Source organism: Pempheris klunzingeri, chromosome 16 (assembly GCF_042242105.1).
Source record: "Pempheris klunzingeri isolate RE-2024b chromosome 16, fPemKlu1.hap1, whole genome shotgun sequence".
NCBI classification, from domain to species: Eukaryota; Metazoa; Chordata; class Actinopteri; order Acropomatiformes; family Pempheridae; genus Pempheris; species Pempheris klunzingeri.
In genome coordinates, this window is record NC_092027.1 from 3147543 (window position 1) to 3172470 (window position 24928).

The window sequence follows — 24928 nt, forward strand, 5'->3', positions numbered from 1 at the left end:
CCTGTGACATTATTAAAGACCGTAAATCAGGTAGCACTATTACTTTTTCCACTGAAAATAGGATGTGTGACTGGAAATATTAGATGGCACAGCAGAATATGAGCAGGTTCCACTTGTGCTCAATAAGTCACTCCTTACTCACTCAGTTTAGGTCACTCGGGATGAGAGTGTCAGCTAAAAAACTACAATTGTAGGTAAATGGAGCATCATTACCGTACTCACTTTCATTACGCTGTGGTTTGGCTTGTGTTGACACGGCACTGTTAGTGGGTCAGAACTGTATTTCAGGAATGACGTTGTGCAGAGTTTCCAAGAAGCTGCTAGTTTCCTGCTTCTTCTGAAATGCTTCTGATAGTTACATCTCCACCCACCAGGATATGCAGCTCTTGATACATGAGAGCTGCATATCCTGATATCCTCTTATGCCTCAGTAAACCCAACCCCCTTGTCTTTAAATCTATGTTATGTTACGCTCTATATGTCGGCAGACCGACTCGGATCGCAGATGGTGTGGCTGAACTTTTGTGCCAATGAAAGTGATGCATGGAAACAGAGGGAAGCACGTCATAACGGTTGCAGGGGTGACTCGTTCGGCCTCCTTTTGTCATCAAATATACCCATATGGGGTAATGGAGAGGCTGTGTGTTTGTTAGGGGGGGTTAAGGGGGGGCTTGGTCTCAATAGTGGTTTTCACAAGGCCGCTAATCATTTCCCCAACCACCCACGTTCCGGATATATACTTTTGATCTTTGCCTCTCGCTCTCTCTGTCTCGCTCTCTCCCTCTCTTCTCTGACCTCTGTTGAATGGAGGAATGCGAGGAATGCAGCAGTGAATGGGCGAGAGGAGGAGGCAGCATGGAAATGACTGACGGCTGCAGGGTTTTGGTTTTTTTTTTTCTGCTCACTGAATTCGACGTGAGCACACAGAAGGTTTAGCTGAAGGTGTACATCATTTGCATTTATTACTGGCAAACCAGACCAAAGAGTCCAGACATGAAACGATGCAAGCAGCACCTAAAGCTTTCAGCAACACAGTGCTGCCCCTTGAAGCGCCGACACAGGCTGACTGTTTTTAGGGATCAAACACTTTTGCGCCACGGTTTCGAACATACAGACTAAACTGCAACCAATTTACACCATCGCATTAGGCAAGAATTCAGCACGTCAGCCAGAGCTCCACATTGACAACAACTGAAGCGTGAAATCAAAGCAGAGCTTGAAGTAGCCTGCGTGCCAGTGATTCCTGTGGAATTCCTTCAGGACGTGGGTGTTGGGTCCGAGACCCCGACACGACTCTGATCTCATTCTGGATTCTTTTCCAAAGGGGTTTATATCATCATATAGGTATGTTATGTTTTCAGCCTTGTCTGTGTCTGCTTGTTAGATCAAGAGGTTACAGATTTGACTCATCTGTCATCTCCGCTTCCTCCTTCTTTGAAGAGGTTTCCATGGCCCTGGTGATGGATGTCAAAAATAACCAAAATGCTGGTGTCTCAGATGCCAGGAGCAATAAGTGGCAGGTGATGGTTGCTGCTCCAAAGCAGATGTTTTGTCACACCTGACCGTCAAAGGTTTCCACTGAGGCACATTTTGGCTTAAAAGGAGCGACTAAACTTGTACCGTAAACTTAATATACATTTGAATACGTAATCAAATTACTTTAGAAATTATTTTTGCAACATCCAGCACCAAGAAAGTGTCCTGCTCATCATACGTACAGAGAGACTGCACGTTTACGAGCACCGGAAAATGACCAAAGCACTTGCAGGTCTTGGCTTTTAGTTTTGTGGGACGTGAATGAGGACTGTACACGTACTTGATTGCATAACGCCTTCCTATGGTCTTATCGACCAGTCAAAGCTGTAACACTGAATTCACGTTCATCCATTCACACATCGTGGCAACAACCTGCTCATCATGGCAGTGAAGGAATGTTAAGCAAGCTGAGCCTTATTTACACTTACTGAACTTAAATTCCAGTTTCCAGATAACGATTGTTTTAATCATTTAATTATGAATAACAGAAAATGTGTGCAAGAGGTCTACAGTTTAAAGGTTCATTACATATAATGGTGCAGTCACATTTAGCATGACGTGGCTTGAAAAAGGAAGATATGGAGCGGATATGTGTGACATAAATACTGTTCAACACGTTCCTTCAGGTCTGTCTCAGCTGTGTTTGATTGCTGAAATTGGTGATTTCTGCAGGTTCTCATAGTTGGAAACTTCAGGAGGGGGCATCGTTTTAGGCTGTCGAAGCTTGGGATTAAGAAAATAATTTAGAAAATGTACAATATAGTATTGCATAGGCACAGGAGCACATGATGATTTATATACTGTTGTCTGACTTATAGAAAACCTCTAAAACAAAATGAGTAAACTCAATCAATCTCCATCTTACTGTCCTGGCAACAGGATCAAACCTAACTGAACCTTTACATCTACCAAAGTGTCTCTTCTATACCTACTTTAACAGATTTTGGAAAACTGACCATGTTCCAACATGTGAGAACATGTTCCAGCATGTGAGAACAGGCACAGCACTGATGAAAACATGTCCAACCTTTTTCCTTTCCTGCCTCTTGGCTATTTATCACTACTATTAATCCTACTTTTCACAGCAGAGTCTAGCAGTGGTAGGTTTACAAATACCTGGAGTTGGTCATAGTCAGAGGCGACACTGCCGATCCTCAGGTCGGCGTAGGCGTGTTCCCCCTTCAGCTCAATCTGCTGAAAAATTACAAAACAAAAGACAGAAATCATTTTAATTCAAGACTGACTGACCACACATGCTTTATGACACTACGCTCTGAAAACCCAGATACAGAAAACATAAATTAATTTTATTTGTAAAGTTATAAATAGTTGTTGGCTATAACTCTCAGAAAGGTTTCTTAAACTTAACTCTAATGTTTATATTCACACCACAGACTGATATAAAGGAAGTGGAAACTCAGAGCTCAGTGAATATTTTCATTACAGTCTTCTTCAGCACAGCAGGACGTTCGTTTAGTAAATTATGGTCCCATTTAGAGGAAGATAGACCATAATGTTACCAAACCACAAGCAGGGGGACTCAAACAGGACTAAGGTAAAAAGGTCGGTACACAGGAAGGCAGTCGGAGATCAGACAGACAATCCAGTGAAGGATGGCTGAGACGAAGTCAGGAAACAAGCAGGGATCACACAGACCAGAAACACTATTTACATGGAGGAAATGCTGGACCACCTGTCCGGCACAGAAGGAAGGAAACACACAGACTAAATACACCAGGGCAGGCAGGTAACGACACACAGGTGTATCTAACTAGGGGCAGAAACACAATCAACACACCACATTTTAATAAAGAAACATAAATACATAACAAAATAAAGGGAACGTGACAGTTAAAGGAGGGTATGCTTCAGGGCGGGACTTCCTTGTGACTAACCAATCAGAGATGGGTCATGCCGAAACCTAACCAATCAGACACGAGGGTCTTTGCCGCATTAATATCACTTCTACTTCTGAAACCAAGATGGCGGCAGCCTAAATGCCAAACTCGAGGCTTCAAAACAGCAGTCCACAAACCAATGGCTGATGTCACGGTGGCACACAGGAGCAATATTAAACACCAGATCTGAATTTCACTTCTCTGGATAACGTCCATAGAGTGTAAATTCTGTGGCAAAGAAAGAGGAAATAAAAAGATTTTGTTGTAACTTGAGAATGATTAACATTTGTCATGGTGCACTGAATGAAATATATCTCCTCTGGTGTAATCTTCCTTTTTTTAGTGTGCAGACGGGAAAGAGGAAGACGAGCCGCCAATCACAAGTGTTTAATTTTGTGCATGAATATCAATTTCAATCAGAAACACTTAACGCCGTACGACCTCCAGGCTGAGGACTCTGCTCCCAGAGGTCATGAGTGAATGTCGAGAAACGATTAAGTATCTGAAGCATCTTCAGTTAAATGTTGAATTTTACTCTTCGGTACATAAAAAAAGCCGACCACCTTTCAGTTTTCACAGAGTGCTTGTTTCTAATCGTGTCTCTTCTTAGGAAAGGCGTTATCTCACTTATCATGCACAGAGCAGACGTAGCTTATCTCAAGCAACTGTTGGTTAGATCTTAAACCTACACATGTTCATACTCTAGTTAAACCAAGGATGTTTATTTTGGTAATGCATCAGGAGAGTTTTCCTGTTTAAAAGGAAAAATTACACATCACAAGTTTGAATATTAGTCACGCCGACTCCCTGCTGAAGTCAAACAGAGGATGAGGATGCCAACGAGACGGGACTGTGACTAGTCGTGACGCGCTGAGGATGTTCTTATCAGATCTACTGTATTGAAGCATCGTTTTGACCCTCGTCTGGCTGTGTGTCACTTTCTCTGTTTGAGGTGGAAAATTTCCTCTTACCTTCAGCCTCCTGGAAAGACTGGGGAGGAGAAGACAAAACAAGCTGAAGCAATGTTGGCACAAAACGTACCAGTACGTATGGACATCAAGAGCTGTCCTCGTATTATATCGAGAAAACTTTCCAGGGAATAAAAAACAAAGTGATAGAAGGTCAAAATGGCACGATGAGATTCTCACCCTTGATACTTGTACACATCCACAGCAACAGTAAGGATGAAGAGGAGCAACACCACTCCACATATAGTGTAGGGAATCAGGCTGCTGCCTGAACAACAGACAGAACAACAAACAGGCGACAAAGAGCCAATTAGTACTCGTATATTTGCAGCCTGTGATGTGGAATATCCTCAATCTTTGCATTTCGCCCTCAAATCATTGTGGATTCATTTTGTGTTTCTTGCACCGTTTGCTTCAGTTCAAGTTCCTTCTGTACGTCAGCTTTATTAACTCACCAGTATTTCACCGAACCCTACTGTCAAACGGCTTTTTCTGCTTCTTTATGACTGCATCCTCCTGTATTTCTGTTTCCTGTACTTCTTCCTTTATGCATTTATCTCTAATGAAACGTACTGTATAAATGAAATGACTTTGACTTTGTGTTTGAAAACAAGTGAAAAGAATCACAACCTTTGATGCTGCTTTATTTTGCAGCTTCACTTCATCTCACAGCAATTCGCTTTCCTCTTTAGCCTTTCCTCACTTCACTTTACTTCTTATCTCACATGACTTTTCTTTTGCAGTTTTGCTTTATTCTTCCTTGTCCCTCTTCACTTCCCTTCACTTCCCTTTAGTTTGTAGCTTCATGTTACATCATCTCTTATAGACAAAAATGATTAACATACCACCCAAAAACCAGAAACACTTCCACAAAAACGTGCCTCTGTTGTTAGTTTCTGTGCATTTGACTGTAGATTTTCACTCGTTTGTAGTTCTCACATCAGCAGGAGGCAAATCATTAGTGAACCAAATATCATTCACTTATGATTCAGAAACAGTCAGTCAGTGACCTTTTTGAGCGCTGATTCATAAGTCATGACTTGCTGCATGATTCCCAAGTAGTACGTGTGCAGAGGACCAGAGGAAGATCACTAGCATGATGCTGTTGGTCCAAAAATGAATGATTCACTTCACTTATGACTCTAAGTTTACCTGCAGAGGTGCTGACGTCCAGAAACACTAGTCTGGACCTCTGAGAGCCCCTCTGGCTTTGAGCTTCACACAGATACATCCCGCCGTCCGTCCGACTGACCTGTCGGGCCAGCATGTCCCCCTCACCCATCTTAGTCAACTGTGATGAGGAGAAGTGATCAGTTTTAGAATAAAAAACAGAAGAAGCTGCTTCGGTGTCGTGCTTTTACTAATTACATGTCACGTGATGATTTCTGGTAATTGTCATTTAGAAAAGTTGTATTCTTATTTATCCTAGTATAAGCACACGTGTACAGTATCTACAGCCAGCTTCCAATATCAAAAGATATCAAAGGAAATCACATGTCACACGTATATAAAACGGGGGGTTGATTTAGGGCTGGCAGTGAACTCAGTGGTAAAAAGAAGGGCTCCCTTCATTCATTCATGAACAAAGCATCACTAATCTGCAGCTATACCACATTTCTGAATGTGCCTGCACACATTTCTTTGGATGCAGCCCAAAGAACGTTGGACGATGTTGATGGGCGATAAGACGCAGCCATCCTAAAGGTGCTGGATCTGTCTGGACCTGGCTTTGTGCGCAGGGGCGCATCAAAAGCTGTTGGAGGAACTAATCCGCTGTGTGAGATGTCAGTGTAAGCTGTGGAATGAACACCTGATTCACACACATATGTAAAAAGTAAGCAGCCACAAATAAATACAAATAAATAAATCAATAGATAAAAACAGCAGATTGTCTCACCTGTCCACTGTCAGCTCTGTACCAGGTGTAGAGGCTCACAGGGGGGTTGGCATCACTCAAACATGTAAACGCCACAGTGCGGCCTTCAGAAACAGGACCAGATGTGCTGAGTGTTGCCACGGTGAACCTTGGAGCATCTGTTGGAAAGCAGACAGACATCAGCAGCAGGTCGGCTGCCTGGATCCTCCACGTTCTGGATATTTAATGATGTGGTGTGAAGCTTTTTGTTTTTGCACCTTGTGAAATAGGAAGAATGCTGTTCGTGTTGTTTTTACAGAAATGAAAAATAAAACGTTTTGGCGTGCAACATTATGGAAAGGATCCCTGCAGAGATAAAACTATAAGATCCATTTAGCTGCTGTATGGATTAATGCAAAGCCACCAGACTCCTTTGACAAAGGTAAGGCAAGGTAAACCAGCTGTGTTTGTTAATGCTGTTCACACCCACCAGACTCCTTTGACAGAGTCTTACTTTAACGCTAACGCTAGCAGCTCGTTCGTGCCTTCTGCCACGAACCTCGGCGGCTCATTACGCCTGTCAACACCAAGTTAAGACAAGTTCAGCTCTTCAAACACTGACTGCTTAAAGAAAGAGCAGGAAAATCCCCCTCGCTCAGTCAGACGAAGTCGTGTTGAAACAAGTCGACCGTGTTTCCAAACTACATCCTGCTGCGTTGGACACATTCATCAGCTTAATAAATCAGCATTCTTCATAATGAGGGAGGGCAGGAAGGAAGACGACCATGTGTCAGTGAATTTAATGAATGAACAAAAGATGGATGAATGAATGAGTACTCTTTTAAAGTTACTACCTAAAAAAACATATTTGAAACGTTAGTGTTTCGTCTGTGAGACTTTCAGTGATGCACCACCTGTCTGACTAATTATTATGACTATTATAAAAAGGAATATTATGGAAATATTTGCTCAGGTTCATGTGATCAGTGGCTCCCTTTCTGTTCAGTTAAACTCAAGCAACATCTATTTATGACCACTTAATTTAATGAGTAGGTTCCTTCGACTGATTTTCTCTTCTCAAACACTGAGGGGATAAAATGGCAATTATTGCAGAATAGTTTGAAAACAAACATGATTTCTTTATGGTAAATTCTGTTTTTGACTCTTTGCTACTTTACAAGCATTCAGACCTTTGTCTTATTGTCTTATTAAGAAAGAACAGCTCGTTCTGCAGAAGACGGTCCCTGTGACTGATGATGATTCTGTCTGACATTAATCGATTGTTAATATTGATGCATCAACGGGCACGCAGCATTTCACCCTTGTATCTGCTTGAGGTGGTCACTCCAGTGGAACTGCTGACAACTCACAAACATCTGAAGCGTGACATCAGCCCAACCTGACGCTGTTTCACTGTGCTGGGGCTCGAAAACAAGCCCATGTGTTTCCTTTTTTAAGATCATGTGTTCTGTGTAAAAGCTTGAATGGTTAACTAGTTAGTAGCTGTTTGCCTTGTCTGGTCTATCAGGTGTGTAGTTTAAAAAGTGCTCTGTGGCATTAAAGCATTTAGGTAAAGTAATGCTCCTCAACAAGTGCAGTACAGATTTATTTTAAAACCTGTTTGCTTCCTGCGCTTTGGGCTTTTATTTGATCTAAAATGTTTTTTTTTCTTTCTTCTATATCTCTGCCTGCTTCTTCTGCTGTTCCAGGGCATCAGTGAAATCTTATCCTCAAGTGTACAGTTTTACTGAATCAGTGCTCATGTCGCTAACGCTAAAGCATCATCATTCAGAGTGAACTGTCAGCCATGCAGAGAGATTTATTCAGGCAGGTATCAGGGGTTTTATTTCCTCCTGAGTGAAACATCCCAGTTCCTCTTCAGCAGAGGTGGCTGTTGTATCTTTCCCACCTCAGCACGCTTCATGTGAAAGCAGACAAACAGTGAGTTTCTCACACAGGACGTTGAGCGTCTGATTGGTGGCAGACGGCCGGGTGCTGCCCCCTCCTGTCAGCGGGTAGGAGACCGAACAGGAGATGCTCTGGTTGTGATGACGGGCTGAGGCGACGAAGGTCAGCGTGGACGTCATGGTCACCTGACCATCCATACTCTGCTTTTGCAACAGAAGAAGTTGATGCAATGTGTCATGAAATGTGTAATAAATGTATTTATGCTTTCATCTGAGTGCCACAGCTTAATTTATCCAAAACGAACACAAGGAAAATGAAACTAAAATGAACTAAAAAATGAATTAAACATGATTAATGTTCAGTATTTAGATTATTTGAATATGTAAATGCGACAATACCCCACTATAAAATATTATAAAGTAAATATAAAGTGTACTTGTCAGTGTTATCAGCAAAATGTAGGATGTAGAAATAGAATTAGTCATTACGCAGATTGTTCAGATCATAATAAGATGTTATGACTTACATAGGCAGCGGTGCCGAGCTAATTCTAATTACTTTATATACATTTGGTAATAAGGCATCACGTTTTAATGATAGTCACATGTTTGTATGTAGAATATTCATCTTTAAAGTCACCTGTGAGTGCAGCTGTAAAATATATAGTAAAGGAAGAAAGTAGAACATTTCCCTCCTAAATTTAGAGGATAAAATAGCATAAAATGTAAATACATTGTACTCAAACAATGATGCTGACCATATTCTACATTTTCTTATTGTCAAAAATCCCCAAACAATCAATCAAGTACTGAGCAGACTAGCTGTCTCTGTATTGGTCTGTAATCTGGACAATATATACCTAACGGGAACAGAGGATCCTCAGAATTGATGTTGGCACTGCTTGCATGAGCTGCTGCTCTGCTGATGTCACTTCTCCTGATCAGTAAACTTTACCACAGCGTAAGCCGTCTGGGTCTATGTGTCGGCCTCCATGATCCTTCATCAACCTCTCATCTTTCCACAACACTGTGTGTGTGTGTGTCCAAAGGCTTCTTCAGCTAAAGTCCCTTCATTACCATGAACACACACACTCACTAGTTTATTAGTTACTAGTTTATTATTAATCCGCAGCTGAAAATAGTCCCTGGCAAATGTATTTTTTCCTCCAGTAACAGCTGCTAAGTATCAGGTTAATTATAATTAATTATTTAGCTCTTTTACGGATTAAATTATATATTTGTGACCTGTTTGGAGAGACACTAAAAACATTTTAGGCTGTTTTGCTTCCACAACGTGTGATAAATATTTTACATTTATTGTTTACTTCACTAGACTTTGTCTATTTCTGTTGCAGATGTAGATTTAGTCCTTAGATTTTAAAGGACCTTTTTTTAGAATTAGTTTTTTCTGACACTCTGAACCACAGATCTGTACTTGGATACACCAAAGTGTCTCCAGTTTCATCCCTTTTTATATTCTGAAGGGGGTTTTGTGATTTATGTAGCATTTCATTCCTGAAAACAAGGCGACATTTGACACTTTGTGATGGCTGTTCGCCGTATTTTCTGATTAATGGAAGAAAAGAGATGTCCAAAATGTCCTAAAATGTAAAAAAGTGTGGCTTTATCCAACGTTCACATTTCTGTTCTGGAGATGTATGCAAATTAGTGCACATTAAGGCTCCTTGCCTAATTGATTGCCAAATAATTAATTCCTATTTAATGAAGCATAAAATTTCAGAAAACTTGCAATAAGAAAAAATAATTGTTGTAATCTCAATAATCCAGTTGCACTTGAGAAGTGAATGAGTGAACGAATGAGCCTTCACCTGCTGCGTTTGTGTGTCCTCCTGCATGGATGTGTCCCGGGGGAGCCAGGTGAGGGAGGGGGGCAGGATGGGGCAGGGCACCGGGACCGAACAGAGCAGCCTCACCTGGCCGCCCTCTGACACCTGAGCCGCGGAGGTGAGCCGGGGAGGAGGCAGGCCTGTGGAGGAGGAAACGGATATCAAATAACGGAAAAAGTGAAGCATAACAGTGAAATTTCAGACCGCAAAAGCAGAACAGTGAACTGAAAGACGCCTTGTGATATTATTTCCCTGTGGGTTCGTCACTTTGACATTAGTCTGGCTGTGGTCCATATGGGGGCAGCAGTGCTTTGAGCTAAATGCTAACATGGATGGACAGGACTAAGACAAGCAGATGTATTGTTCACCATGTTCACCACCGTAGTGAAGCTGCAGCTGAGGATGAGTGACCAGATGACACATCTGTACATTTATTAGACCACACGTTTCTGTTTTCCTCTGAGTCTGAGTCGTCCTTACCGGGCTGGATGGTAATGTTGACTCTTTTAGTGAAAGAGAACTTGAGCCCGTTTGGACACTCCAGCCTGAAGAAGTAGGTGTCGTTGTAGTCCTCTGTGAAGCCGTGGAAGGTCGTGGTGCAGTTCTTCCTCGTTAAGTCCCCGTCTACACTGCGTGCACAATTATTAGGCAAGTTGTATTTTTGAGGATACATTTTGTTATTGTACAACTACAGTGCTCTTGGTCAATCCAAAATGTTAACAAACCCTCAAACCTGAACATTTAAGTAGTAAAAGTGAAGTTTTGGCTTTCTTAAGAGAATATCTATACGTACACCATTATTAGGCAACTATTAGTGTGCAGAATTATTAGGCAACTAAATGAAAAACAAAGATTTTCCCATCTCACTTGTTTATTTTCACCTGTTAAAGTGAGAATAATAAACAAACTCAAAATTTACAAATAAACATTTCTGAAATTTAAAAAAAAAAAAAACCCTCAGTGACCAATATAGCCACCCTTTTCAATAACAGTCACAAGCCTTCCATTCACGGAGTCAGTCAGTTTCTTGATCTGGTCAGAATCAACTTTTTGTGCAGGCGCAACCACAGCCTCCCAGACACTGTTCAGAGAGGTGTACTGTTTACCTTCACTGTAAATTTCCTGCTTAAGAAGGGCCCAAAAGTTCTCAATAGGGTTTAAGTCAGGTGAAGAAGGGGGCCATGTCATTAGTTTTTCATCTTTAAGGCCTTTACTGGCCAGCCACGCAGTGGAGTACTTTGATGCGTGTGATGGAGCGTTGTCTTGCATAAAAATCAAAGTCTTCTTGAAAGATGCAGACTTTTTCCTGTACCACTGCTTGAAGAAAGTGTCTTCTAGAAATTGGCAGTAGGTCTGAGAGTTGATTTTGAGTCCATTTTCAACCCGAAAAGGTCCAACTAGCTCATCTTTAATAATACCTGTCCATACCAGTACCCCACCTCCACCTTGCTGGCGTCTGAGTCGAAGTGGAGCTCTGTGTCCGTTACTGATCCAACCACGGGCCCATCCATCTGGTCCGTCAAGAGTCACTCTCATCTCATCAGTCCACAAAACCTTTGAAAAATCTGTCTTCAGATATTTCTTGGCCCATTCTTGACGTTTCAACTTATGTGTCTTGTTCAGAGGTGGTCGGGTTTCAGCCTTTCTTATCTTGGCCATGTCTCTGAGAACTGAACACCTCGTACTTCTTGACACTCCAGGTAGGTTGGAGTTGTGGAATATGGCAGCACTGGAGGATAATGGGTTCCTGGTAGCTTCATGTTTGATTCTTCTCAAATCTTTGGTGGTTAATTTGCGTCTTTTCTTCTCGACACATTTCTTGCGACCTTGCTGACTATTTGCAACAAAACGTTTGATGGTTCTGTGATCACGCCCCAATATCTTAGATATTTCAAGAGTGCTGCATCCCTCTGAAAGACTTTTTACAATATTTGACTTTTCAGAGTCAGTTAAATCTCTTTTTTGGCCCATTTTTCCTGAGGAGAAGAATCTGCCTAATAATTATGCACACCTTGATATAGGGTGTTGATCTCCTTAGGCCACACCCTCCCTCGTTACACAAATACACATCACCTGATATGCATTAAATCCAATAAGCATTCAAGTTTATACAGCTTGGAGTTGGAAATTATGGATAAAATGATGATATGGTCAAAATAATCACTTGCCTAATAATTGTGCACACAGTGTATTTGCCCCTGAGAGAGGTTTGAGAACAATACGTTGATCTATTCACTTCTTATCAGAAGTTTGGTTTCACTGTCATGCCTGTGTGTGGAGTGTGGAGGCTAGCTTAGCTTAGCATAAAGACTGAGAAGAGGGAGAAACGTACACCTAACGACGCCTCCAGTGCTCACCAACCATCTTGTTTGCTTAATCTGTACGTAAACAGTAAGATGAAGATCATAATTTGTGCTGTCATGTGATACTTGTAACTCTAGTAGAAGATGAACACGTAACAGAGCTGCTAGATGACAACAGACTCTATAAGACGAGCATTGATCTTAACTAAGTGCTGATAAGTGTATTTCAAAAATTGTTGAATTATTCCTTTAAGGTGGAGGAACCTGAGATGAATCCAAAGGCTCACAGAGGTTTATTGGGATAAGAAAGACATGCAAGGTTGTCATTATTTGTGATTCAAAGATGTAATTAATATAATTTTTCATTCTAAAAATCATCATAAATACACTTAATTTTAAGGGGCCGCAACAAAAAATGAGTTCATAGTTTTACTTCCAGTTTCTCTATATCATGTTTTAGACATAAACTTAAACGACACACAGGAGTTTTGTGTCACCGATTTGAAGAAAACAAAGAAAGGGACGACTTACTTTTATGCCGTTTGAGCTCGGACTGAGTGCAGAGAAGATGGGACGGTTTAAATAGTTTCCTCTTTTCCAAACACCATTTGAGCAGTTTTGGAGTTTCGCTGCCTCATATCTGGGGAGTTCGAATCGACATGGGACTGTGACACAGGAGCCGCTGACGGCCATGATGCTTTGGGGCCGCGTCAGATCCCAGGTTTGACAAAAGGCACCTGCAGGGTGCACGTCTTTAAAACAGGTTTGATTTGATACAAAAAAGTACCTGCACCTCAAGAAATAACCGTCACATGTGCAATCAGGAAGTCACTGACCTTGCATCAGAGCAATGAGCAAAGAGACAACCACCAGGCCAACACCCATCTCAGCTGGATGAGATGACGAGTCTAGAACCAGGATAATCAATTCGACTTTCAAACAATCAAGATAAAAAATGCACCATTTACATTATTATTTTATGTTTTTCCTGACCTGATACCAAAACTTTCAACATAATTATAGTCAGTGAGTCTTTAAGTCATTGGTTTAAAGAGAAATAAATTCTGAGAAGCAAATAAAATTCAACATATCGTGCAGTTGTCTAAAGTAACTCAACAACAGCAACGTGCATAGCTGTACAGCAAACTTCAAGAGGTGAAATCATAGGAAAAAGTCATTTTGTGTTGTTTTTCAAGCACAATCTGTGCTCAACCAGCGTTTAGACATTAAAGTTTAGTAGTAAAGAAATATTAAAGTTACACAAAAAGTAATTCAGGAAAAACTAATTTAGACGACAGACACACTCACACGCTGTATCTTTACCTGAGAAACGGTGATGAGATGTTCCTCCAAAGCAGACGTCTCTGTGTTTGTTTGTCCGGTGAAAGAGGAAAGATTGAATATCTAAAAAAAAAAGGAAGTGATGACCTTTGGTGCGACGCACGTTTGTGTAAAAGCAGGTGGTGAAATGTTGACTGTGTGAGTCATGTCAGAAAAAACATTTCTTTAATTTGTCCTTCAAACGTAAAGGACGGATGGAAACACTCTGCAGTGGATGTTGTTTCTCCCAAACTACAAAAAAAACATGTTTTTCTAACTTACCTTCAGTGGTACGAAGCCACAAAGACTCACGACACAAGTTGGGCCAAACTATATAACACACACACACACACACAACACTAAATATGAGTCGACTGAGTCCTGGCGACTTCATGAAAATATATTCAATAATAAAAACCAATCTGCAAACAGCATTTTACACACAATCACAGCACTATAACTCCATTCATCCATCCATCCATCCATCCATCCATCCATCCATCATCTTCCACATATTCACTCAAATTGATCGGGTGAAAAAGAGGCTAAAAAGAGGAAAAGCAAATGTGCCGTCATGACACAACCTCAAACATCTGGTCTGGTCTCACAAACAGAGAAAAGAAAGAAGAAGGATTTGTGAAATACCTGCTCACATCCATCTGATGCAGAAGAAAAGAGAAGACATGCATTTGTTTTTATTTTTGGAGTTGGAGATGATCTAATCTTTGCTTTATTTCTGACAAGTTAGTAGTAATTACAGCTCTCGAATGAATGTAGTGCAGTAATAAGTGCCACGTTTCCTGCTGAACTGTAGTAAGTAGCACTTAAGTATAGTTCTTGAGCACATGTACTTAGTTACATTTAACCACTGCCACACGACCACACACCACTGAAGAAGGGAGGAAAATGGGTTCATACAGGTTTACTGCACACTGAAGGATTGAACGTGGCTTCAAAATCTGGCCGATCAGAATGAAATAACTTCTCTTTGTGCCACGAGAGGGCAGCATAAGCTGAACAATCAAACACTGAGGCACAATCACACACTTGTACGCACGTCTGAGCCGCCAGAGTGCAGCATTAGGAGACAAGATGACTGCTGGAAATCAAAATCTTTGTGTGCACAGACTTGAAATTACCAAAAATAAAAACAGAGATGACCGACCACAGCTGATTCCCATATCAGCAGGGGCACTTCCCCTTGGTGAGCGAGCTCCTCATGTCATGCCATGTTTATACTGTAAGACTGCAGAGGATTGCCAGAGATGAAAAAGCTTCTTTCCTTGGTGGATATGGAGAAGAACTTGAGTTGACGAGCGCTGTTGTATTTCTGTATCTGTAGCTTTCCTGTACATGTAGGTACAGGGAATATTTATAGTCTGGCATCGCATCTGTTACTCTTGGTAGATGAATGTTGTTGGTACCAGAATTGGCTCTGAGGTGTGAGTGAAGTGTTCTGAACTGTGCTCAACTTCAAGTTGGTAAAGAGAACTGAAAATGTGAACTCAGTATAGAGAAATGTGGGCTCCCAATTATATATATATATATATATATATATATATATATATATATATATATATATAAAACCCTACTAGAGTTTCAATCTTAATCCTAAAACCAAGTTGAAATCATCTTAAAATGACCTCTCAGTCTGAAACTCAAAGAGCACACACACATTAACACACATGTGCTTTAAATATGCACATGCCTAAGAATGGAAAACAGTGTTTGAGCCAATACATTCTACGAATTCACTATTTAAATGATAAAAGAGTTAACTACAAGCCTTAAAATACAAACTAACACATAGTTACTTGGATGTAGAAAGTGCACTAAATGTGCACACACACACGCACACGCACACACACACACACACACACACACACACACAGACACAGAACTGTGTTTTTTTCACAAATGTGTGTTTAAGGGAAAAGCTGCATTTCTCTGAATGACTTCGTTGTGATGATGAAGTTTCTGTCGTGACCTTTTGCACCATCAGGAGGTTATGAGTCCTGCTCTTTCCGACCCAACAAACCAGGAAGTGACTGCACATTGTGACATTTCTCGGAGGCAAAAGAAAGAAAGAAAGGAGGGTAGAAAATCTGAATGAGTGGAGCCAAACAACAGTTAGTCACCTACTGACAGATGCTGCAACTCCGTTTGTTTCCTGAGGCTAAATATTCAAACTGTGTGAGCTACACAGGGCTCGTTATTTTACTTTTTTTGAAAGTTTCTTCTCAAATCTTTGGGATTTTATCTGCGTTTTTTGTTGAATGATTTAAACGGCAGAAAAATTGGCTTCATAACAACCAAAAATCCCAAACTTTTACCATTTTTTTGTCAACATTACTTCACCAGACTGGGTTGTATCGACAGTTCAGTCGCTCTTTTGTGGCTTCTGTCTTTTTTACTTTCAATAAACTGGAAGCTGTTTACTGGAAGCAGCAGTCAGTTTATGATGTGAGGGGACATAATGTGATGTCGCAATAAAGTTCAAATCACAATCTGCACAGTTTGGAGGATGAACCATCCAAAACAGTGAGAATTAATTGAAAACAGTCCAATGATGTGCACCATGATGGATCATTTGAGCAAGTTGTCCTCATGGGATAATGACGATTATCTGAAGTTATCTGTTTTAATAACAGACAGGTCACTGGCCCTCTTTAGAAGAATCTGATTGGTGAAACACTCAGTGTGTTTATGCATCTTTGTGTGTGTGTGTGTGTGTGTGTGTGTGTGTGCAAAAGAGAAGCAGGCAGACAGGAAGACGGTCTGGACAACATAAAGAGAGAGAAAGAGGAAGGCTCTGTGTGAGAGAGAGAGAGGACACACAACACACTTCCATCTTTTGGCAATTTAACTTGAAGTCAACAATGACACACACACACTCTCACACACACACACACACACACACACACACACACACACAGAGCTCATGAAGACGCGTCGCCACTTCTGCCTGTGACCACTGAGACCTCAGCAGCAGCAGTTAAACATCAGTAGGTAAGACATGCTGATATTTTCTCAGACTTTGACTCGCACTCAGTGACACGGTGAGAAACACTTAATTCACACTTTCATTTGTCATTATATGCTGATAAAACAAATGTTCCTCTCAAAGATGGTTTAGTTTTCATAGTTTTTAGTGCCGTGAAACGGTCCCGAGCCAAAAGGTTCACTGGAGGATTTACTGTCGTGTGGTGAAGTCAAACAGACGGTTATATAAGAATAAAGTGGAAACAGGAAGCTTCAGGTAGATTTTGAGTTTATGGGATGTGAATGGGCATCGCTTCATGACCCAGTGAGGATAATTTGGTGATTTGGAGGTGAAAAGAGATGCAGATTAGGTTACATATAACAGTCAAAACAGCATTTTGAATTGTACATTTGCTTTAAAACCCAGTAAAGTCTTTGAAATGTGTCATCTAAACCTCTAAAACACTTTTCAACCAAATTTTAACTTATGACCAATTAGTTACCAGGAGGCCAGAAAGAGTTAAACGCACTTATTACAGAACAGCAGGTTGAAGCCGCCGACATTGTGAGCTGCTCAAAACTAAATCTGTGGCTTTTTGTTGCTGTGAAAAAAGTTAAAATGGTTGAGAACAGGAAATCTTTGTTGGGCTCTGGTTGTTTCTTGTTTCTGCCACAACAAAGACTGAAGCTGATTTCTGATGTGGTGTTTTGAACCGTTTTGGGTGAGTAAGTGTGTAGATAATTAAAGTTCACTATACGTTTCCATGTGCTTATACTTTGCTTATATAAATATCTAAATTTAGTGATGTTTAATCAGATTGATTCCTCCCACGGTGCAGATGAATACGATGAGTTCGACCAGCCGAGGTTAGACATGAGGTTTGTGGTTGTTTGAGGCGGAGCAGTAGTTTGTGGTGACCTGCTGCGTATTGAAAAACATTTCCGAGACCTGTTGTTCTTCTGTGGTTTTTCGATGCACGTCCTCCGAACGCACCCACAGCACACACGCTGCTTTCATATAAACCAATGTCCACTTTGCCACAATCTAAAGTCCCTCAGTCTACATCCACTGTCCAGGTCATTCAAACTTGGATAAAATCTTGAATGTGTCGTAGTTCATCGTGGGAAAAAGCCTCTGGCTGACAGGAAGTAGTGCATTAGAGCCGTCCTCTGAGGGGCCTTTGGAGGACTTTCCAAAGGAAAAATGAAGACCATTAATTTACATTTCCATCCATTCGCTTCCTTGGTAACACCTGATGTTTGACTAACAGCTCGAACAGCTCAGTTACCATCACCATAAGGCTCTTATCTACTCTGTGGATCTAGTCCGCTCAGTTCAGTGTTCACCCTGGGAAACACACAGGTGTCACCAAGAATGATGGCTCTGTTATTCAATGCACAATACGAGGACTCTGAAAATGGAGCAACTAAATGGAATTCAGCCGTCATTCATCATATGTACAATAGGCCATGGATTTATTATGTGAAGCCCGTTTCAGACATCTGCATCTGATGGTAATTTAACATGGATCTCCTGCCTGCATACACACTCTGGTCATTGTCATGTAAAATGTAAAAGTTGTGGACTCGGTTGGACCTGGTTACTTGCATTTCCCCTTTTGAGGCTCAGCAACACTGGCTACTCCTGGTAACTTATGAAATATCAGTATATTCCATTTGGCCACCTGAGGCTTTGTTTGCCATCTTTATTCTCTTCACGTCATGTCGCTGTGGCATCCTGCTGGTTTTGGCCACAGCGGTTCTCTGTAGATCTGATGCACACCGATCACAGGGTGAGCCTCTTTGTGCCGTTGGTGTTTATCACCTTCTCACCCTTTCGGTCAACAACTGACCTTTACCTGATTACTATTTCAGATATTTTTATTATGGACGATTCACAAATCTGTGTCTGTCATCAACGGTTGGTTGGGACAATATCTGCTAGAGCCAAAAGAATTAGATTAATCGAACTCTGTTATTGCTCTCTGGAAGCGCTCATCCAAACAGCTTCACTCTCGACCCCTTTTTTGGGTCCAGAGCAATACACCTGCCACGACATCCCCCAGGAACATATTGACTGTCTGTAGATGAGCCCCAGATTTGACATACTTGTTCCCTTGAGCCAGCAGACACTCTGCATCCAGACTATCCATGCTTGCTCCTTAACCTTTTATACATAGCTTTCCATTACCAGGCTATTTCCTGATGCCAAAAGCATAAAAGTTACATCACTCGTGCATAAAAAAGTTGATTGTTCTGTCGCTTGCTGTTTGGTTTTGAAGGGTTGTTCCTCAGGCTCACTTCGGAAACACACTGCTAGTCAGCAGCCGTGCACAAAGTCGCTCAGTTGTAATGAGAGGGAAGGTTAACTTAGAGAGATAGTCTGAAATGGCAGCGCGCACACAGGGACACATGTCGGTGTACTCACAGACACCTTGACACATTCCCAGACACTGAAGCACACTGACTCAGCTGGGTACGTCTGACGTACACACACACACACACACACACACACACACACTAAAGTTTATTCTTAAATCTACAAATGTCTATTTTCATACCATCATATGAAGTTTTAGGCTCATGATCAGAAGAGTTTTTCCTGGATAACATCCTTTTTCTGTTTTTTTTCTTGCATGGCATATTTCAGTCAGACTTCTTGAGTGTTTTAGCACAGGAAGGTAAAATAGGAAGTAACCCAAGCCTGTGACTAAAATGGAGACCCTTTGTGGTTGACCTGCATGTACTCTCCCCATTGCTGCATTTTACAGTAGAAAGAAAAGATTAGATTAGATTAGATTAGATTCAACTTTATTGTCATTACACCTGTACAGTACAAGGCAATGAAATGCAGTTTGGCATCTAACCAGAAGTGCAATTTGTAGAAAAAGTGCAGAATATATATAAGGTATGTACAGAATATACAGAATTACAGGTGCTATATACAGAGTAGTGCTATGAACATGTGTGCTAGTGACTACGGTATAAATATAAATATATATACAGATTAGACTGAGAGTGGAATGTACATATAATACAGGTGCATGCAGATTGAGGTGATATACATATTACCTAGAGGTAAGAGGGAGAAAGCACAGCAAGCTTTCTTTGTAAACCACTGACACAGAAACAATAATAATAATAGTAAGAAGAAGAAGAAGAAGAAGAACCTGTCTTATAGACAAACTGACCAGCATTCTTCTTCTAGCTGATGTTAGAATAAATTCACTGAGGATAAGATAAGAGATTTAGAATAGTTCCTTTATTAATCCTTCACAGGGAATTGGTTGACAGACAACAAACAGCCACCACAAGACCACCAACACTTAAGGCACAAAAACAGTAGTAAAAAAGGAAAAAATCTATGAAAATATCAAATATGTACAATCTAAAATAGAGTAATCTAACATAAGACTAGTATACAATATAAGAAATAAAAAGAAAGATCTTGTGCAGATACCAGATTTCCAGTACGAGTATTTAAAAGAAATAAAACACAGAGGACAGATGAGTTCTGTGGGTGTGAATAATTTTATGGCTTTCACGCTTCGATTCATCTAAATAAGTGGCACAATTAAATTCCTCCTGGTTCAGTTGTTGGCTTATGTTGGCAAACAATGTCTTAAATCTTTTCCTAACATTCAACGCTGCAACCAAGTGAACTGCAAACAGCCACGACTGGCTATCAATGTAATTCAGCTGCTTTTCTCACGTGTATTAACACCTGCATATTTTGGTCATGCACGACCTTTTATCCCTTTTCAGGCTCAGCAGTAACAAATAAAACTGTTTACTTCAATCTGTGTTTTAATAAAGCCTTTAAGCCACTCTGACCCACATATGTCAGCTCATCTTTTAATGTTTTCTTCCTTGCTGACTAATATGGTGGGTAACATTTAGATTTTCCTGTATTCCTTTTTTTTTCTCAGCCAAACAATGTCTCCTAATGCGTCTCTCGCCATCAAATCTTCCAAGAATGACCAGACGACAACCGTGGACGTCGATGCCATCATGGACAACGTCTCCATCGTCCTCTACACGCTGACCGTCGTGCTCGGCATCACCGGGAACTCCATGGTGATCTGGGTGGCTGGATTCAAGCTCAAGGTGGAGTTACAAAAGTTACACAGACTCATTGTCCTGATAATGTGCTACCGTCAGTCTTTATTTATGCAACGCTAATACTTAACGTTATCTCAAGAAGCTTTCCATAAAGAGCAGGTCTAGACCAAACTCTGAGAGACGCAGTGATTCAAGAATTCAAAATTATGGATTTAGGAGTCCCCACGTGAGCAGCATCAGGCGAAAAGCCTCCGACAGATCCGACAGATATGAATAGTAACGATTTAATAACATGACAAACATTAGCGAAAAGCTGATGACTCTCAGCAGCAGCCCGTCTTTCCCATCTTCTTTGATCCCTTGTCCTCCGTCCTTATCTGTTGCTCTCTTCTTCCTCCTCAGCCAAAGGTCACCAATGTGTGGCTGGTAAATCTGGCCATAGCTGACCTGATCTTCTGCTTCACGCGAGTCTTCTCCCTCACAAAGAAGCTCTTCTTCGACCACTGGCCCTTCGGCATCTTCCTCTGCAAGTTCAACGGCTTCTTCAAATACGCCAACATGTTCTGCTCTGTCTTTCTGCTGGCTGTGATCAGTTTGGACAGAGTGCTCTGCGTGTGGCAGCCCGTCTTCACCAAGCGACGACGCACCCTGTGGGCAGCGAGGGTCGTGGCTGTCTTCGTCTGGGGCATGGCGATCGTCTTCAGCACTCCGTACTTCATCTACCGCCAAATGTACCTGGGGAAAAACAACCTGAGTAAGTGCTCTGTCGACACGAAGGACGCGGCGAAGGGGGACAACAGCGCTAAACTGGCTCTCTACACCATCCGCTTCCTGTGTGGCTTCATGTTGCCTTTTATTGTCATCCTCATTTGTTACATCCTGGCCGGGATCGGCATCCGGCGCACCCGTCTGTCGAGGAAGTCCCGCCCCCTCCGTATACTAGCATCGTTAGTCATCGCATTCTTCCTGTGCTGGGCGCCGTACCACTGCCTCCTGCTGGTGAAGATGGTGGACAGTAAGAACCCGGTGGTGAAGATCTGGCACCCCGTGGCATCAGGCATCGCCTACTTTAACAGCTGTGTGAATCCACTGCTGTACTTCTGCATGGGGCTGGACGTGAGGGGCCGGTTCAGGCAGAGTCTGGCGGGGGTGTACAGGAGAGCTCTGGCGGATGATGTGGACGGACAGACGACCCAGTCCAACGACCGCTCTTTGGATGACAGCAGCGCGTCGAAACACAGTACTGTTGTGGTGGCGGTGGATGTAGCTAAAGTGTGAATCCTCTTTGAACATTAAAGGGCCATACTGGTGTTTTTTCATGCTTTAACCCATAAAGTCTTCCTGTGCTGGGGAGATGCTCGTTGTTAAATCGGAGGCATTTTGATAGGAAGTTTTAGATTGAAATAAGACTTTGAAGTGTTAGTTATGTACATTACATTACATTTACATGTATATCATAGTACTACTACTAGTACTTGTAGGTGGTGCGTGATGCTCAGGATGAGGAAGGCTAATATTTGATCAACTAACTTGTTTAAATGACTATAGAGGACTATAGAGTTTTGACTGTCCAGCACATTTAAACAGGAGCTCTGGTTACTTTCATATCAGCTTACAGAAATCGACAGCGTGGTGTTTGGTCAGCCCAGCTGGTAGAAATATCCAGATATCCTGCTGTGTACTGTCACATATAAATCTGTGCTCTCACAGAGCAGTCAGAGCAGTCACCTTCTCAAAACAAGTGGAGGATGAACTCATTCAAACTTTGTGGGGACAGTTTGGCAGTGCTCGCTCTGGTTGGAGCTACAGCGCTGAGAGTGGACGCTTCGTCTCACCTACTGGCTCCCAGTATGCTTTTACCCCAGTTCCCCCTGATTCCTCCTTTCAGCGCACACTCTTATCATAGCCGTTATCATAGACGTCCAGCTTGATCATACCCTTTCCAGTCATATTTATACTCATGTGCACAATAGCCAGCAGTAAATTTAGGGAAGTCTTAGCCTCCTCTAGCCTCGAGTACACACCTAACCTGCTAACACTGAAGTTCCAGAAGGTGCCACGACACTGTAAGAGGGGGTGAAAACGCACAATGATTTCCTTCCTTTCAGGCATGTTTTGATTTCGGTGAGGTGTGAAAAGTGCACGGGCCTGAAACTTGCTTGAGACGCATAATCCATCACAACTGTGTCACACTTGTTTTGTGTGTGTGTGTGTGTGTGTGTGTGTGTGTGTGTCACAGTCAGCACCTTAACACCAAAACACTTTTAATGCAAGAAGCAACAGTATTCATATCATCCTTTTTCCTGCTGTCACTGTCTGTTTACTGTTTGTCTTTTTTCTTTTAAAACTGAGCTCATCCAATCGTTTTATGCAGGAGAATTACATTTGAAAGAAGTATCCACATTACTGCAAGTAAAAAAATGTGCCTTTGGCTTGTTGAGTATAAAGTATTATCTCTCTCAGACATTAGCACATAATGGGTAAAGACATGTAACACCACTCGTATGGTCCTTTATTATAGCTCTATTGTGGTTCAGACTGTTAGAAGTATTTCCTTCTCAGACTGCAGTTACTTCTCGTCCTTTTGGTACATTTGAAAATTGCACTTATACAAAAGATAGTGTTTTTGTGAAAGTGTTTTTAGGAAATATTTTGTTCAATACTGTTCTGTTAAACAACCTATAGAATTTTTTGTATATGCTTTAAATTAATTTTGAATTTTAACACCTTACAGTGAAGACAATGATTGGGAAGATGATTTCAAAATAAACATTGAGGTCAGATTCACATTTTCCTGTAAAATTGTGTTGAGATGCATGTGATCAAAGATCACAGATGAAAAGTGGAACTGTCATGTGTCTGGAGGGATAAGAAGGAGGAGGAGGAAGTGAGACTATTAAAAGGAAAGCCAGTGATGACTTTAGTCATGACGCTGTCTGGTGAGCAGGGTTCAAACTGAAGGGTAGAGGAATCGAAGCTGTGCAGAAAATCCACTGCAATTCAAGTGGGTTTCGTCAGCTGCCTCAGTTCAGTGTGCAGAGCATTTACTCTATGGCTTTTCACAGGACACGTGCATACGGACAATCAAATCAAGCCTAGAAGCTGGTCAAACAACACAGTGAATATCAGTCCTTAGCAACCAGCTCATAAAACACAGCTGTACTTGCTCTGTAGATTACTTACACATCAGTAGGATACATGTCTGTGCAGTCAGACTGTTTATCTTGAACTCGATGTTCTTTCGGTTTTATGGCACGTTGTGTAGCAGCAGTATCATGCTGACTATTATGGATGAAGGCTCACAGTGTTACACTTTGATTTAAAACTAATTGCAATGACGGATAACAAGCTTAGTTCTACGTTTTTGTTGTACATTTCTGTAACATTTCAGCGAGACGTCATTATATTACTTTGTAAACACTTATGGAAGATTATGGAGAGAAACTGTGATGTGAAAATCAAAGCTTGTAAAGTGGCAGGAAATTCCAGTTGTGTTCAAACTGCTTCATTGTGCAAAGGTGTCAACACAGTTGGCAAAAGTTCACCAGTGTTGGTAGCTCAAGATATGAATAAAAAGAGTTTTCTGTTGTAGTCTTTTTAATGTTTGAAAGACAAAATAAATAAAGATTAATTCTGAAGCCCGCTTCCCTTGGGAATCACATCTTAGACCGACTATCTGACAAGAGCCAGAACGACGGGGCAAAACAATGCAGAGTCATCCACAAAGAAAGTTAACTCTGACTGACTCAGACACATTCAACTACACAGTCCTGGTAGATTTCTATGCAACACGCACGCTATATTTCTACTCTTTACCTCACAATCATTGCGGGGAAAGATAAAATAGTTGCTGCGATGATAACTGTCCACTTTTGTCCTGCTTGTGAGTCTTTAAATGAATCGGTTCCTCCAACCGGACTTATTTCATCGACCCTTGAACAACACTTCTTCACCAGCGCAGCCATGTGTCAAGAGCTATGGTCATGATAATTGTATTTAAACTAAAACCAATATTCCTGTAAAGTGCAGATTAAATATCATGAAAATAGTATTCTGCCCACCAACATGTGATAACATCAACATCCAAGCTTTGGCTCAACTTACTTCCTGATTTGAAAAGCTGAAATGTAAGAGGATGAAAAAATGAAAAGAGGATGTGGCCTGTATTGTGAAAACACAATTTTAGAGCTGTATGACTTTTGTTTTCTTTGTTGTTTTTTTTTAGTAAGAGCAAAAAGAATAACAGCCAT

At 41.3% G+C, this 24928-nt stretch overlaps 2 protein-coding genes across 2 annotated transcripts; one reads left to right on the top strand and one right to left on the bottom strand.

Moving 5' to 3' along the window:
- Window positions 1–1993: 1993 nt before the first annotated feature.
- Window positions 1994–11522, bottom strand: LOC139215785 (sialic acid-binding Ig-like lectin 14). The gene is made up of 10 exons (XM_070846819.1): window positions 11440–11522; window positions 10492–10640; window positions 9994–10151; window positions 8212–8365; window positions 6300–6436; window positions 5555–5693; window positions 4583–4670; window positions 4406–4424; window positions 2653–2730; window positions 1994–2259 (listed from the first exon to the last, which is right to left on the bottom strand). The coding sequence occupies exons 1-10, from the start codon at window positions 11520–11522 to the stop codon at window positions 2170–2172; spliced, it is 1095 nt and encodes a 364-aa protein (XP_070702920.1). The 3' UTR covers window positions 1994–2169.
- A 5054-nt stretch (window positions 11523–16576) lies between these two features.
- LOC139215960 (fMet-Leu-Phe receptor-like) lies at window positions 16577–21956 on the top strand. The gene is made up of 3 exons (XM_070847005.1): window positions 16577–16643; window positions 20546–20723; window positions 21081–21956. The coding sequence occupies exons 2-3, from the start codon at window positions 20553–20555 to the stop codon at window positions 21954–21956; spliced, it is 1047 nt and encodes a 348-aa protein (XP_070703106.1). The 5' UTR covers window positions 16577–16643; window positions 20546–20552.
- The last annotated feature ends 2972 nt before the right edge of the window (window positions 21957–24928 follow it).

Bases quoted from the DNA above. Each gene is read 5' to 3' on its own strand.
- LOC139215785 (XM_070846819.1), bottom strand. From the start codon at position 11,522: ATGGATGGGCCCGTGGTTGGATCAGTAACGGACACAGAGCTCCACTTC. The intron at 10,641-11,439 runs GTATGGACAGGT...TTGTGCACGCAG, and splicing joins AAGGTGGAGGTGGGGTACTG to TGTAGACGGGGACTTAACGA. The intron at 10,152-10,491 runs GTAAGGACGACT...CCTCCTCCACAG, and splicing joins CAACATTACCATCCAGCCCG to GCCTGCCTCCTCCCCGGCTC.
- LOC139215960 (XM_070847005.1), top strand. From the start codon at position 20,553: ATGTCTCCTAATGCGTCTCTCGCCATCAAATCTTCCAAGAATGACCAG. The intron at 20,724-21,080 runs GTGGAGTTACAA...CTTCCTCCTCAG, and splicing joins TGGCTGGATTCAAGCTCAAG to CCAAAGGTCACCAATGTGTG.